The 16,290-nt window shown below is 44.3% G+C and overlaps 1 protein-coding gene across 1 annotated transcript in view; it reads left to right on the top strand.

The window, feature by feature from the left end:
- The first annotated feature begins 240 nt into the window (after window positions 1-240).
- SKIC2 (SKI2 subunit of superkiller complex) overlaps window positions 241-16,290 on the top strand; it is a 98,154-nt gene continuing 82,104 nt past the window's right edge. Inside the window, exons 1-8 of the mRNA XM_073598429.1 lie at window positions 241-357; window positions 1,791-1,855; window positions 4,196-4,317; window positions 4,391-4,500; window positions 9,304-9,421; window positions 11,650-11,764; window positions 12,179-12,253; window positions 15,364-15,417. Coding sequence (XP_073454530.1) covers window positions 1,843-1,855; window positions 4,196-4,317; window positions 4,391-4,500; window positions 9,304-9,421; window positions 11,650-11,764; window positions 12,179-12,253; window positions 15,364-15,417 — 607 coding nt within the window. The 5' untranslated portion in view covers window positions 241-357; window positions 1,791-1,842. The remainder of the gene's footprint in view (window positions 358-1,790; window positions 1,856-4,195; window positions 4,318-4,390; window positions 4,501-9,303; window positions 9,422-11,649; window positions 11,765-12,178; window positions 12,254-15,363; window positions 15,418-16,290) is intronic.

The raw sequence follows: 16,290 nt of genomic DNA, 5'->3' as shown, positions 1-16,290 counted from the left end.
TAACACGTCGTTCGAATGGAACTTCCGCCAACCAATAGAGGAAATGCTCACGCCGCACAGCCAATCAGCGCCTACGCTCGGCCCGGCTCTGTCTCAGCACTAGGGACACACAGCGCTCTATTGTGTTTTACAACGCCGTCGCTGGTTTGCTTAGCGTCGGCCATTTTGTTGTAGACAAATATATGTTTAGCCTATGTATTAATCATTTCAAATATGTCTCCTCTCCTATCACTCTGCTTGGAGACATAGTGCTGGAAGGATTGCTTCCGCCACACATGACGTCACGGCCCTTGCTTGTCATCCATGTCTGTTCCCCCTTCTGTACTAACACACTGCTGGCACTACTTCTTCAGAAAGGTATCAGAGAGATGTTTATTACAATTCTTACTGCATGGAGTCTGTTTTGCTGCATGATGTGTGCTTGGATTTATTAAAGCTGAACTTATAGCAGATTTAGTTGCTCCAGCTTGGCTCAATGTATGAATGTTCCATACCTGTGGGATCCCCATGGAAGCTGGAAATCCCTGTAGTGGTCACAACTTCTACAGTGATCTCTGATGTCTTCCGGGTCCCACGGTGAGCGGCTGCCTTGCTGCATAGTGATCACAGGGGGGTCGCTTGCTCAGCACGATTGCCATTCACAGAACTTGCCTTTGCAAGGCATTCTCTGATTGAATGAGGTGGAGATTGTGATGTCACTTCCCTGCCTCCTCACCTTGCCCAATCAGGGGACACTTTGCATTTAATAAAAATTCTGTGAATGGCGCCCGTGCTGAGCCTAGTAACACCTTCAGCCTTTACAACCACTTTAAAAAAAGCTGAGAGTTTAAAGTGGTTTTAAAGGCTGAAGGTTTTTTATGTTCATGCATAAAGATAAAAAACTTGTATGCAGCAGTAGCCCCCCCCAATCCTTACCTGAGCTCCCTCTGATCCAGCAATGTTCACAGTAGCCTCGGCTGTCCTGGGACTCTCTCTCCTTGTTGCTGTCAATCACAGCCAGCGAGCCAATGAGGAGAGAGCTGGGGCGGGGCCGAGCTGTGGCTCTATGTGTCCTATGGACGCATAGAGCAGTGGCTCAGGAGCGAGCATGCAGCGGTGTCCCCAGGGCAAGTGACTTTCTTGAGGGGGAGGAGTCAGGAGCACCGGCGGGGGACCCGCAAAGAAGAGGATCGGAGCTGCTCTGTGCAAAACTATTACACAGAGCAGGTAAGTATGACATGTTTGTTATCTAAAAAAAAGAAGCTTTAATATCTCTGTAATGTATAAAAACTTCATATGCTAAATTTCTCCACTGAGCCATTATGGTAGAAGATTGTTCTGAATTTGTATTACAATTTGTGTTATTACAAGGCTGCGTGCACATGTGTGCTACTTTATGCACATAGCTGCGTACGGCTGGGTTCATCTATTCATGTCTATTGGCGGCTGTACGGAGCTCTAGGATATATGCAGAGTGTTTACGGGCAACTGTATCCATGTGTATGCAGCCTTAGGCTCGGTTCACACTAGTGCGACACATGAAGTCGCATGACAATTCGCAAACCCATTTTTTTCAATAGCACTCATTCCAATCGATGCGACTAAAGTCGCAGCATCTTTTAAAAAGGTTCCTGCACCACTTTCTTGCGATTCGAATTCCTTAGAGTGTAAAAAGTCACTTTAAAGTTGCACTGGTGTGAACCAAGCCTTACCGTCATTCACAGTCTGTGTGATTCTATAAAAAGATGCATTGAAGGTTACCTATGTGAAAGCATTTATTTATTTACTTATTGTTTTTGTTATCATTGCAGCACCTTCTAATGAACCCCACTTGTCTTCTCCAATGAGAATCCACCCTCTACAATGAATAAACTAGGTGAGACTTTTTTTTTTTTTTTTTTTTTTTAATAAACTTCTGTTTCTTTTAACAAGGGACTTCTAAATAAAGAGCCAGTTTACTGTCCTTCAAACGTTAGGAGGATTAGACTGTGGCCAGTGTGAGCAGAAAATGCCTTGGGCTGGGTGGTCAGCTTGCGTAAAAAAAGTACATAGTAAATTAGGAGGGGGAATTGTGCCCCATCATAGATGTTAGTGGGAGGAATCATGCCCCATCATTGGTGTCAGTGGGAGGAATAGTGTCCCATCATTGATGGCAGTGGAAGGAATAGTGTCCCATCATTGGTGTCAGTGGGAGGAATAGTGTCCCATCATTGATGGCAGTGGAAGGAATAGTGTCCCATCATTGGTGTCATTAGGAGGAATAGTGTCTCATTGTTGGTATCAGTGGGAGGAATCGTACCTGGAGGAGTGGAACAGGACTCCTGTGGCAAACCTGTGAAGCTCTGGTAAGGCAGTGCTGGAAAATAATGGTGGCCACACAAAATATTGACACTTTGGGCCCAATTTGGACATTTTCACTTAGGGGTGTACTCACTTTTGTTGCCAGCGGTTTAGACATTAATGGCTGTGTGTTGAGTTATTTTGAGAGGACAGCAAATTTACACTGTTATACAAGCTGTACACTCACTACTTTACATTGTAGCAAAGTGTCATTTCTTCAGTGTTGTCACATGAAAAGTTATGTATGTGTGTATATATGATTATAATATATTATATGATTTTAAGTAGTCTTCAGGCCTAAAATGATTTTTTTGACCATGCTAAAACTGAAAGATGGCTACAGCGCAGTCGTCCAGTTTTGGGAGGGTGTCTATAGACATCCTCCCAGATCAATAAAAAGGGGGGAGTTCCGGACTTTAAATGAGGCACAATAAATGTACCTCCATCCCTAATTCAGGTAAATAAGAAAGGAATGTGGGACTTTAAATTAGGCAATTGACTTGTGGAGATAGAGTAGTTGGTTAGTTATTTATTTGGACATCCTCCCAGATCCCTGCCTCCAGCGGCGTGCATCGGGTGCGCGCTGTGACCAGGGTTGCCACCTCATCCCTTTAAACTCGAACACATATGAATTACACAGGTTCTGAGGCTGTTTTAATGCAGATAAGGCACCAAGTGAGTTTAATTACCACCTTAATCAGCCACAGAACCTGTGTAATTCATATGTGTTCGGGTTTAAAGGGATGAGGTAACCATTGTGTCCTTCCGACACAGCTGATCGGGGTAAAGGGCCAATCACAGCGGTCCTTTACCATGTGATTAGCCGTGTCCAATCACAGCGGATCACAATGTGAACAGACTTGGTGGTCATCGGTAGTCCTTTCCTCCCACGCAGTGTCTGTGGGAGGAAAGGAAAGCTGATAACCTGTAAGATTGTCAGCACATCGTTTACACTGATCAGTGCAGCCCTATCAGTGTCCATCAGTGCAGCCTCATCAGCGCACATTGGTGAAGAAGAAAAATTACTTATTTGTAGAATTTTATAATAAACCAAGAAAAACTTTATTTTATTTATTTTTTTTTTTTAATTATCGGTCTTTTCCGTTTATTTAACAAAAAAAAATTGGCGATTAAATACCACCAAATGAAATCTCTATGTGTCTCAAAAAAATTATAGAAATTTTATATGGGTACAGTGTTGCATGACCTCTCAATTGTCATTCAAAGTGTGACAGCTCTGAAAGCTGAAAATTGGGCAGGAAGGGGGTGAACGTTCCCGGTATTGAAGTAGTTAAAATGTGCACAAAAAAAAAAAAGCTTTGGCAGTAAAAAGGGTAATTCCCAATAAATAAACAAACACCTGATGTCCCAGCACTGATTGCGATAAGACTTTGAAGGTTCTTGTTCTGAGTCAGTGACACAACGTAGTGAAGCCACAGTAGATGCATGACAGCCAGGCAATTGGCTTTTTCAGGAAAAGTCTGCAGTAGCAGCCAGTTTTCATTTGTTGTCTGCAGGAAGATGAAGTTGTTGGACCACCATAACTGATAACACAGCATCTCTTTCCATAATTCCTTCCCATTTTCAGACTTTACCTCTATCTCTATGGATGTCTCCTTGGCACTTCTACATACATTAAAAATATAAATTAATAATAAAAGAAGGAATTTTGGGCCCATTCATACATTTGTGTGGGGTAACACACAGACATAACGCACATGTCCTCCTGCATTGAGGTGCTTTGCTGAAGGAAAGCCTTGAAATTCCCTCAATACTGGTTTCTGTTAATAGGACACAATATGGAAGTTGTGTTCATTATGTTACATGTGCTGATGGGTTTGTTGCTTTTTAAACTTCTCTTTTTTCCCACTAACAGATCTTCCAGCTGGAGATCCACTGGATCTCCCGTTTTCCATCCTGGAAGTTGGCATAGCAGGGCGACTGGAACTGATCACAAAACCTCTGCCATCGAATGGTCCTTCTTTCCCGTTATCTACAGTAGGTCCAGTTCTGTATCAGATTTTCATTCCCTAATAACATCATTCTGATCCTTTCCTGCCTTCTGTTCCAGATTCCGAATGGTTTACCTCCATACGACGTGGATCTGTCTTCTGAAGTGATCCAGAAATACCTTAGTGACCCGGAATGGCTTTCTGTCCATGATTTTGACCGGAGCCACAGGTAAAGACCATACTGTGTGTGATGATGGGCTTCCCTAATGGCCGGTGAAAGTAGCCTTTCCTTCCTGTGAAGTTAAAAATGAATGGCCCAATTTGTTCACCCCGGGTCTCACCCCTGTGTCCTTCAGATGGTGGACAAATAAAGGATTTCAGTGCATAGCGGACGTGTGTGTGTGGGAGAGGTTCTTTCGCTCCAGTTATTAGGGGAGAGACACCAACTCTCCGACATGGAGGTCTATCATTACACACAACTACCGTATTTTTCACTCTATAAGACGCACCTGACCATAAGACGCACCTAGGATTTAGAGGAGGAAAACAAGAAAAAAAATATTCTGAACCAAATGGTGTATTGAAGTATTTACCAGTGCCCATGAAATGCATCAATGAGATCAACACTACTAAGGCTCTGATGAAGAAGGGTAACCTTCGAAACGCGTTAGCCAGCAGTAGTCCGTATGCCTCCTTCCTGGGACCTGGAAAACTGCTACCACTGGAATAATCGCCTCTGTGCGATTACTATGCGATTTTTTTCTTCGACTTTTGTGAGTAGTTTTTATCTTGTTTTTAATTAAATAAACCTGTCAAGGATAATGCACTAGGCTGGTGCGCTCTCTTTTTTCTTCTTTTCTTTTAACACTAGGACAATCCCATCCTTTGAGAGCAGCAAAGCCGAAATCCATAGTCCTTCTTGAACTCTTGGGACTTTTTAGCCAACACACCAGTGCGCAAGAGTATTTTTTGTTTCGTCTTTTTGCCCATGAAATGCAGCCTGACCATTGCCATAAATGCAGCCTGACCTGTGCCATCACTCGGGCTGCTCTGTCTTCTATCTCAGCAGGTGTCAGGCCCAGCCAGGAGATCGCCCGGCGCTCGCGGGGGTCTGGGATGTCTGTCCTCTGCTCGCCTGCCTCTCTTCCGGTATTAGCATAGCGGCGGCGCAGGGGGCGGGGGCGGTGCCGACAGCAGCACGAGGGGGTGGTGCCTGTCGTATATTCGCACCATAAGACTCAGAGACATTTTCCTCCATATTTTTTGGGGGAAAAAAGTGTGTCTTATGGTCTGAAAAATACGGTACTTCATTTCTTACAGTTGGTACAACGATTAGGGGCTATTGCTTGTCAGACTGCCTTTGAATCTGTATATAGAACATGCAACAAATAATATGGTTTGATATCAGCAATTTACTGTATGCTAATGTCCTCTTCTTCTAAACAATGATATGTGCTAAAATGGGAACAGCACCTGCAAGTGGAGTTGGATCTTGAGGAAAGGCATCCAGAACATACAATATTTTGCCAAAAGTATTGGGACGCCTGCCTTTACACGCACATGAACCTTTAATGGCATCCCAGTCTAATGCCCCGTACACACGGTCGGATTTTCCGATGGAAAATGTCCGATCGGAGCGTGTTGTCGGATATTCCGACCGTGTGTGGGCTCCATCGGACATTTTCCATCGGATTTTCTGACACACAAAGTTAGAGAGCAGGAGATAAAATTTTCCGACAAAATCCGTTGTCGGAAATTCCGATTGTGTGTACACAAATCCGACGGACAAGGTGCCACGCATGCTCAGAATAAATAAAGAGATGAAAGCTATTGGCCACTGCCCCGTTTATAGTCCCGACGTACGTGTTTTACGTCACCGCGTTTAAAACGATCGGATTTTCCGACAACTTTGTGTGACCGTGTGTATGCAAGACAAGTTTGAGCCAACATCCATCGGAAAAAATCCATGGATTTTGTTGTCGGAATGTCCGATCAATGTCCGACCGTGTGTTCGGGGCATTAGTCCGTAGAGTTGGCCCACCCTTTCCAGCTATAACAGCTTCAACTCTTCTGGGAAGGCTGTCCACAAGGTTTAGGAGTGTGTCTATGGGAATGTTTGACGATTCTTCAAGAAGCGCATTTGTGAATAAGAAGTCCTGGCTCTCATTCTCTGCTCTAATTCATCTCAAAGGTGTTCTATCGGGTTGAGGTCAGGGCTCTGTGCAGGCCAGTCAAGTTCCTCCACCCCAAACTTGCTCATCCATGTCTTTATGGACCTTGCTTTGTGCACCGGTCCAAATCATTTGGTGGAGGGGGGATTATGGTGTGGGGTTGTTTTTCAGGGGTTGGGCTTGGCCCCTTAGTTCCAGTGAAGGGAACCCTTAAGGCGTCAGGATACCAAGACATTTTGGACAATTAAATGGTCCAAACTTTGTGGGAGCAACTTTAGGGATGGCCCCTTCCTATTCCAACATGACTGCGCACCAGTGCACAAAGCAAGGAGGGATCCCCTGTCAACACTGACTGTTTCGATAGAGGAATCGTGCAAATTTCTTTTCTGCAACCAAATTTGTACTGTCTATGCTAGGAATGCTTCTGCTTGGTGGGGGGGTAGGTGTAAAGGCCTATTCTCAGGCCTCCTCCTGTTTTGTATGTCATCATTGTTTGATATGGTTGGAGACGAACAAACTTCTGTTTGCTGATCTCCCTTATCAAGTAAGAACCCCAGGGTTCTGTGCTGGGACCAATCCTATTTAATTTGTTTATAAACGACCTGGAGGATGGGATAAACAGTTCAATCTCTGTATTTGCAGACGATACTAAGCTAAGCAGGGAAATAACTTCTCCGCAGGATGTGGAAACCTTGCAAAAAGACCTGAACAAATTAATGGGGTGGGCGACTACATGGCAAATGAGGTTCAATGTAGAAAAATGTAAAATAATGCATTTGGGTGGCAAAAAATGAATGCAATCTATACACTGGGGGGAGAACCTCTGGGGGAATCTAGGATGGAAAAGGACCTGGGGGTCCTAGTGGATGATAGGCTCAGCAATGGCATGCAATGCCAAGCTGCTGCTAACAAAGCAAACAGAATATTGGCATGCATTAAAAGGGGATCAACTCCAGAGATAAAACGATAATTCTCCCGCTCTACAAGACTCTGGTCTGGCCGCACCTGGAGTATGCTGTCCAGTTCTGGGCACCAGTCCTCAGGAAGGAACTGTACTGGAAATGAAGCGAGTACAAAGAATGGCAACTAAGCTAATAAAGGGTCTGGAGGATCTTAATTATGAGGAAAGGTTGTGAGCACTGAACTTATTCTCTCTGGAGAAGAGACGCTTGAGAGGGGATATGATTTCAATTTACAAAAACCGTACTGGTGACCCCACAATAGGGATAAAACTTTTTTGCGGAAGGGAGTTTTAACAAGACACGTGGCCACTCATTAAAATTAGAAGAAAAGAGGTCTAACCTTAAACTAAGTAGAGGGTTCTTTACTGTAAGAGCGGCAAGGATGTGGAATTCCCTTCCACAGGCGGTGGTCTCAGCGGGGGGCATTGATAGCTTCAAGAAACTATTAGATAAGCACCTGAACGACCACAACATACAGGGATATACAATGTAATACTGACATATAATCACACACATAGAATGAACGTGTATCTTTTTCAACCTCAACTACTATGTAACTATCTAACCTGGAAGTGACATTACGTCACCTGTAGATCTGGCTGTCACTTTTCCCAGCCACTGTGGCCAAGGAAGAAGCTAATGGATTATGATTTGTGCTTCATTAGCTTCAGTGGAGTGTAGTGTAGAATTCAGGGGTCTACTAGATAGAACCTGTTGCAAGTCCTGTTCTGGGCACAACTCAAAATGTGTTTTTTGTTTTTTTTTTGTTTTTAACCTTTACTCTCAATTATAATGGTAAACAGGACAAATAGGGTAAATCTACCTAACGGGGGCACAGACAGCTATAAAAACCTGACAGGGGTTCTAATCCATCTACACTCCAGCCAAAACTAAAGAAAGTGTTTTGGCCTTAGAAATACTTTAAAGTGATTGTAAACCTTTGTTCCTTTTTTTTTTTTTAAATAACAAACATATCTATACTTACCACCTCTGTGCAAGGGTTTTGTACAGAGTGGCCCCGATCCTCCTCTTCTCGAGTGCCCCCAGGGAGAGCCGCTGCTGCCATTGACACAGACAGCAGGACTCTGTCCCTCCCCCCGACTCCCGTGTCACTGGATTGCCAATGGCTCCTGCTGCTATCAATCTGTCCAATGAGAACCCGAGACAGCAGCTGGAGCTGCTGCGCTCGTTCCTGTCGCTGGAAGGAACGGGCTCAGGTAAGTAAAAGGGGGGCTCTGGGGAACTGCAGCAGCACAAAAGGTTTTTCACCTTAATGCATAGAATGCATTAAGGTGAAAAACCCAGAGGGTTTACAACCTTTAAGCATCAGCTGTGACAATTGAGTTATTTTTTACCACGTAAGTCATAAGAGTCCATCATCGCTAACAGAGATTTGCAGGTATTTTGAAAATATCCACGTAAGTGTGGCCCAGTTTATCCAAGTATTGCAATGCGTCCCAACACTCGAACAATCAAAGTGTGTGTATGTATGTATATATATATATATATATATATATATATATATATATATATATATATATATAAATACAGCCCTGTAAGACTCTGATTTGCTGCCTCAAGTGACCTCCTCTTTCCAGCATCTGAAGCTGTAGAAAGCAGTCCTGGAAAGCACATGATTGACTGCTGACCTGTAAAGGTGCGTCAAAGCCACATGATCATTGTCATGTCTCTGCCACCTGGCAGGTGTCCAAGTTCTCTTCAATGAGGCTGAAACACAAGCATATGCCAATTTCTCAACAGTGCGCCATGACATGACTTGTGCAATATATTCACCCACCAGCAGCACAAAATAGATATTATTGTAAGATGTTTTAGCAGGAATAAACTGTATTTATGCTTTTAGCCAGTAAAGTTCCGTGTCCGTTCCTGCGCCTCCAGGTCCTGGCCTCGTACCAAGGATGTCAGCTCCCTGTTCCACATGGACCTCAGTGCTCCGCAGACTGATATCAGCATGGAGCGTAACTCTGCTACCGGAGAACTGCGTAGAATCAGCGAGGTGAGATACAGACAGTGGAACACAGCATATAGAAAAAGGTTTCTGGATATTATTATACCAGGGGCCTTCAGATTTTCTAAACTAAGGACCTGTTCACTTCCGATTAAAGCTGAACTCCGGGATAAGGATGTCTAAATAAAACGGGCATGTGTATTCTTGTCATTTGTGTATTCGTACCTCCTTGCTTGCCTCTGTGCAGGAGCTTCCTGTAAAAAAGACTAAAAAAGACCGCTCCCTGCTGCTCTCTTTTCTTGTGCAGGGTGACTGGTCTGGTCTCCACCCCCTCTTGTAGTTTTCTGCAGGCAGCCTGTAGTGGGTGTGGCCTGCTGGGTCCCTCCCACAGCTCTACTGCCTGCATAGGTTATGTGTCTACCTGTATATAAACCACAGTAATAATGTCACCACTACTTTTACAAGGTAATAGCTTGGTCTGTAAAGGCATTTGGCGCACACAAAGGGATTTTATATCCTTTATTGCTGTTGATTGCTATATGTACCTGATTCAGTTTGGAGGCCAGAGTGTGGCCAGTGGGAGTAGAAAATGCTTCTGCATCCGTAGGATCAACTTGTGGCCATTTGGAGTGAAAATGATCTATAATTATGACCCCTTGTTGGGGTCTCTCAGTGGAGAGACTTGTGGCACTTTGTTAGTGTCATTGGGAGGAATAGTGCCCCATCAATGGTATCAGAGGAAGGAATATTGCCCCATCCTTGGTGCCAGGGGGAGGAATTAATCCCCATTGTTGGTGTCAGTGAAAGAAATGGTGCCCAATCGTTGTTGACATTGGAAGGAACAATGCCCCATTGTGTGTGTCATGTTCGGTGTCCATGGAAAGAATAGGGCTTATTGTTGGTATCATTGGGAGTAATAATGCCCCATTATTTGTGTTATTGGGAGAGAATGCCCCATTGTTTGTTTTAGTAGGAGGAATTGTTGGTACTAATAGAAGGAATAGTGCCCCATCATTGGTATAGGTTGGAGGAATTGTTCCCCATCCTTGGTGTTAGTTGGAGGAATAGTGTGCCATTTTTGGTGTCAGTGGCAGAGATTGTGTCCCATTTTTTGTGTCATGGGGAGAGGTAATGCCCCATTGTTGGTATCAGTGGATTGAAAAGTGTACTATTGCTGGTAGCAATGGAAGGAATAGTGCCCTATCATTGGTGTCAGTAGAAGGATAATACCCCATCGTGGGTGTCAGTGGGAGGAATTGTGCCTGATTGGTAGTATACAGTACATGTAAGGAATAGTGCCCCATCATTGGTATTAGTGGAAAGAATAGTGCCCCTTTCGTGGGGTCAGTGGGAGGAATTGTGCACCATTGTTGGTTTAAGTGGGAGGAACAGTTCCATATCATTTGTGTCAGTGGGAGGTATAGTGCCACGTTATTGGTGTCAGTGGGAGGAATAGTGCCCCATCATTGGTGTCAGTGGGAGGTATAGGATCCCGTCATTGGTGTCAGTGGGAGGAATAGTGCCCCCTTGTTGGTGTTAGTGGGAGGAACAGTTCCATATTATTCGTGTCAGTGGGAGGTATAGTGCCACGTCATTGGTGTCTAGGAGGTATAGGGCCCCGTCATTGGTGTCAGTGGGAGGTATAGGGCCCCGTCATTGGTGTCAGTGGGAGGTGTAGGGCCCCGTCATTGGTGTCAGTGGGAGGTATAGGGCCCCGTCATTGGTGTCAGTGGGAGGTATAGGGCCCCGTCATTGGTGTCAGTGGGAGGTATAGGGCCCCGTCATTGGTGTCAGTGGGAGGTATAGGGCCCCGTCATTGGTGTCAGTGGGAGGTATAGGGCCCCGTCATTGGTGTCAGTGGGAGGTATAGGGCACCGTCATTGGTGTCAGTGGGAGGTATAGGGCCCCGTCATTGGTGTCAGTGGGAGGTATAGGGCCCCGTCATTGGTGTCAGTGGGAGGTATAGGGCCCCGTCATTGGTGTCAGTGGGAGGTATAGGGCCCCGTCATTGGTGTCAGTGGGAGGTATAGGGCACCGTCATTGGTGTCAGTGGGAGGTATAGGGCCCCGTCATTGGTGTCAGTGGGAGGTATAGGGCCCCGTCATTGGTGTCAGTGGGAGGTATAGGGCCCCGTCATTGCATGCAAGAGTCCACAGTTCCTTTTGTCTGTGCGGTGTCATGAAAACAAACTGAGGTGTTAAATGCTGACTCAGATCAGAGCTGTCGGTTTATTTGTGAAGCCCCATACACCGTCTGACCCTTTTCTTTCTTGCCAGGCCTCTGCAAACCACATTGGTCTCTCAGCACAGAATTCTCTGTCTCTACGACGACCTCCGGGTCCCCCTTCTCAGTCCGTCAAGGGCAGCACTTCCAACTTCCCTTTTTGGCCAGGTAAATTGGCAAAGCCACAGGTATTATGTCTTTTTTTTTTGAGCAACCAATCGTTATCTTCCATAAATGTTTTTTAATCAGATCAGGATTTAAAATAAGAATCCATCTGACTGTGATTGAAAAATATATACCTTTGTTTTGGATGCTTAATATACATTACATGGGATGTTTAGGGTAAAAAAAAAAAAACTAACCATTTGCATATGCAAGCAAAAGCAGTTGTCTGCTGCCCATAGTGACCAATCATATTTTATTTTTGTTCTCTGTGAATATGAAGGAAGGTATTGTGTTGGTCACTATGTGCAACATTTTTGTCCACCTTTTTTATATAAATCGTCCGCTAATTTTTATTCTAATATATGACTGTGCCCTATGGAAACCACTTTTTAATCTATGCTATTAATTTCTTTATAGGTGGAATGGATGAACCCACTCTTGAACAAATGAAGGCCATCAGTGAAGAGGATGAAGCCCTGGACTTTGAAAAAGGTACTTTAAAAAAAAAAAAAAAAAAAAACATTTACCATGGAGCCTATACAAGAGAATGGCGGCCATCGTGTAGGCTGATCCAGTATTCATGGGAATGCTGATTAGCAGTAAGTGCAGTCACTAATATCCTGCCCACTGTTGTACCCTCCACACCCCTTCTTGAGCATATTACCCAGGACCTTGCCCTCCACACTCCTTCCTTGCACATAATGCCTACTGTCATACCTGCTGCACTCCTTCCTTCTGATATTAGCCCACTGTGAGACCCTCTCAGTGCTCTTTCTGCACATTATGCCCACTGTTATAGCCTCCATGGTCTTCCTCTGCACACAATGCCCACTATCATAACCTCTGCACCCATTTTCTACACATACTGCCTGCTGCCATACCCTCTGCTTTCCTCTTCCGAATATACTGCCCACTACCACTGTCATGCCCTCTGCATTCCTCGCCTGTACATACTGCCCACTGTCATGCCCTCTGCATTCCTCGCCTGTACATACTGCCCACTGTCATACCCTCTGCATTCCTCTCCTGCACATACTGCCCACTGTCATGCCCTCTGCATTCCTCGCCTGTACATACTGCCCACTGTCATGCCCTCTGCATTCCTCTCCTGCACATACTGCCCACTGTCATGCCCTCTGCATTCCTCTCCTGCACATACTGCCCACTGTCATGCCCTCTGCATTCCTCTCCTAGACATACTGCCCACTGTCATGCCCTCTGCATTCCTCTCCTGCACATACTGCCTACTGTCATACCCTCTGCATTCCTCTCCTGCACATGCTGCCCACTGTCATACCCTCTGCATTGCTCTCCTGCACATGCTGCCTGCTGTCACATCATTTGCTCTTTGCTTCTGCACATACTGCCCAACGTCAGTCTCTGAACGATCACAGGTGAAAAGGGGCATTTCTCAGGCATGTTACAATTTTCACTATCTGCATTTCTTTTCTGTTAATTATTTGTAATACTTGTATTCAACATTTTTACTCAAAGTAATACTGTTTTATAGAAGACTGGATTTAAAAAAAGCAATCTGCCTTGAGTGCCACATTCCTTTATCCTTTATTTTTATATCTACAATTTTCTGTTCATGCTATTATACCATACGCTGGAGATATATAATAACTTTTAGCAGGGGTTCTCTGATTATTTTAAGGATTCCTCCATTGTAAAAAAAAAAAATTTAAAAGAATACTTCTCTAGACCATGTTGTTTTCCAGTATGGTGTGTCTGAACTTTTAAACTATTATTTAGAGATTTGTGGGGGAGATTTACTAAAACTGGTGCACTCTGAATCTGGTGCAGCTGTGCATGGTAGCCAATCAGCTTCTAACTTCAGCTTGTTCAGTTAAGCTTTGCCAATAAAACCTGGAAGCTGATTGGTTACTATGCAGAGTTGCACCAGATTTTGCACTCTCCACTTTTTGTAAATAACCCCTAGAGCAGGGATATGCAATTAGCGGACCTCCAGCTGTTGCCAAACTGCAAGTCTCATCATGCCTCTGCCTCTGGGTGTCATGCTTGTGACTGTCAGAGTCTTGCTATGCCTCATGGGACGTGTAGTTCTGCAACAGCTGGAGGTCCGCTAATTGCATATCCCTGCCCTAGAGTTTCTTACAGGAAACACTTAAAGCGGAGTTCCACCCAAAAATGGAATGTCCGCTTTAAGTGATGCTGACCCCCTGACATCCCACATTTGGCATGTAATTTTTTTGGGGGGTGAGCGGATACCCTCTTTTTAGAGGCTTCCAGCTCACACTTCCTCCCCGGGGCTCCACGGCACCGGAAGGAAGTTCACCTCTTCCCCCCTCTGTCCCTGCAATCTTCTGGGACACGTCACAGGTCCCAGAAGTTTGCCCGGCCATTCACAGCGCAGCTCGCGCATTGCACAGTGCTTGCCTGGCTGGGAAGCCACAGCCGGGCGCCCGCAGTAAGAATGCTGGCACCGTGGAGAGGAGGGAGATAGGAGCGGGGCTTTGTATGGCCGCATCGCTGGACTGTGGGACAGGTGAGTGTCTGATTATTAAAAGTCAGCAGCTACACTTTTTGTAGCTGCTGACTTTTTAATTTTATTTTTTTTTCGGCGGAACTCCGTTTTTTAAAGTGGAAGTAAAGGGAAAAAAAAAAAACCTAATTAACTCTAAACCTACTCCCACCCACATTCTAAGCCTAATCTTTCTAGCCCTGTAAAGAAAAGAGTGCTATACTTGCCTATTTTGCACCTGCTCCGGTCTTGTCCCACGCTGAGCTGTCCGAGGTGGCTTCAGTGTGCAGGAGAGACAGCCAACTTTGGAAGCCCCATAGTAACTCTATGGATGACATCGCTTCCCAGCCGTTGTCTGCTTTCTCCTGAACACAGAAGGAGCCGCTGGAGACCAGACTGAAGCGGCTTCAAAATAGGCAAGTATAGCGACCTTTTCTTTACAGGACTAGATAGATTAGGCTTAGAATGGGGCTTCAAGTAGGTTTCGAGTTGGTTAAGATTGGCCTTTACTTCCACTCTAATGTTGTGCTTTCTGTTAAAATTCTGTAGTGCTCCGAGAATTCTTTCATGGGAGTATCTTTTATTAAATGATTATTTGTGTGTGTGTGTGTATAATAGATATATATCTGGTGGAGCTGTGCAGGGTAGCCAATTGGCTTCTAACCTCAACTTAATTTTTATATATATAATATATTATTACACATACACAGTTTATCAGCTTCTAACTTCAGCTTGTTCAATTTAAGCTTTGACTCATATATATTTGAATATATACAGCTGAAGTTAGAAGCTGATTGGCTATCATGCACAGCTGCACCAGATTTTGCACTCTCCAGTTTTAGTAAATGGGCTCTTCTGTGTGTTGGTCTCAGGCTACAAAACAGAACAAAGTAAATTCATGTCTGTTTTTGGCACATATAGAATATTATTGGATTATGTGAAATATTTCAGTATTTAGCGAAGACTAAGCAATTGAGATAAACATAGTTCAGTTTTTATCATAACAAATCACAGTGTTCTGTATGCCTACATTTTAATAGGTGGAACCGTGAGTCCTGTTCATGTGTAGGTGTATACCGGAGAAAATAAACTAAACATCTCTCTTTTCTTAAAACAGATCTCTTATCTGCTCCCCCTGGATGGAAAAATGGAATGAATTTCAAGCAATTGGGTAATCGGGGGTTATGAATAATATGTTTGTTTATAGAGGTTTCATTAAGCAGTACAGTTAAAGGCTTTATAATACACAAATGAGATATTATATATATACAGTGAGGACGGAAAGTGTTCAGACCCCCTTTAATTTTTCACGCTTTGTTATATTGCAGCCATTTGCTAAAATCATTTAAGTTCATTTTTTCCTCATTAATGTACACAGAGCACCCCATATTGACAGAAAAACACAGAATTGTTGACATTTTTGCAGATTTATTAAAAAAGAAAAACTGAAATATCACATGGTCCTAAGTATTCAGACCCTTTGCTCAGTATTTAGTAGAAGCACCCTTTTGATCTAATACAGCCATGAGTCTTTTTGGGAAAGATGCAACAAGTTTTTCACACCTGGATTTGGGGATCCTCTGCCATTCCTCCTTGCAGATCCTCTCCAGTTCTGTCAGGTTGGATGGTAAACGTTGGTGGACAGGCTCAGCCACAGTGATCTTTGAGTTCTTCTTTACCTCTCTCACCAAGGCTCTCCTCCCCCGATAGCTCAGTTTGGCCGGACGGCCAGCTCTAGGAAGGGTTCTGGTCGTCCCAAACATCTTCCATTTAAGGATTATGGAGGCCACTGTGCTCGTAACCTTGGCCAGATCTGTGCCTTGCCACAATTCTGTCTCTGAGCTCTTCAGGCAGTTCCTTTTGACCTCATGATTCTCATTTGCTCTGACATGCACTGTGAGCTGTAAGGTCTTATATAGACAGGTGTGTGGCTTTCCTAATCAAGTCCAATCAGTATAATCAAACACAGCTGGACTCAAATGAAGGTGTAGAACCATCTCAAGGATGATCAGAAGAAATGGACAGCACCTGAGTTAAATATATG

Source organism: Aquarana catesbeiana, linkage group LG09 (assembly GCF_042186555.1).
Source record: "Aquarana catesbeiana isolate 2022-GZ linkage group LG09, ASM4218655v1, whole genome shotgun sequence".
Lineage (NCBI taxonomy): Eukaryota > Metazoa > Chordata > Amphibia > Anura > Ranidae > Aquarana > Aquarana catesbeiana.
Note: the sequence above shows the minus strand (reverse complement) of the source record. Positions and strands in the feature narration are given on the sequence as shown.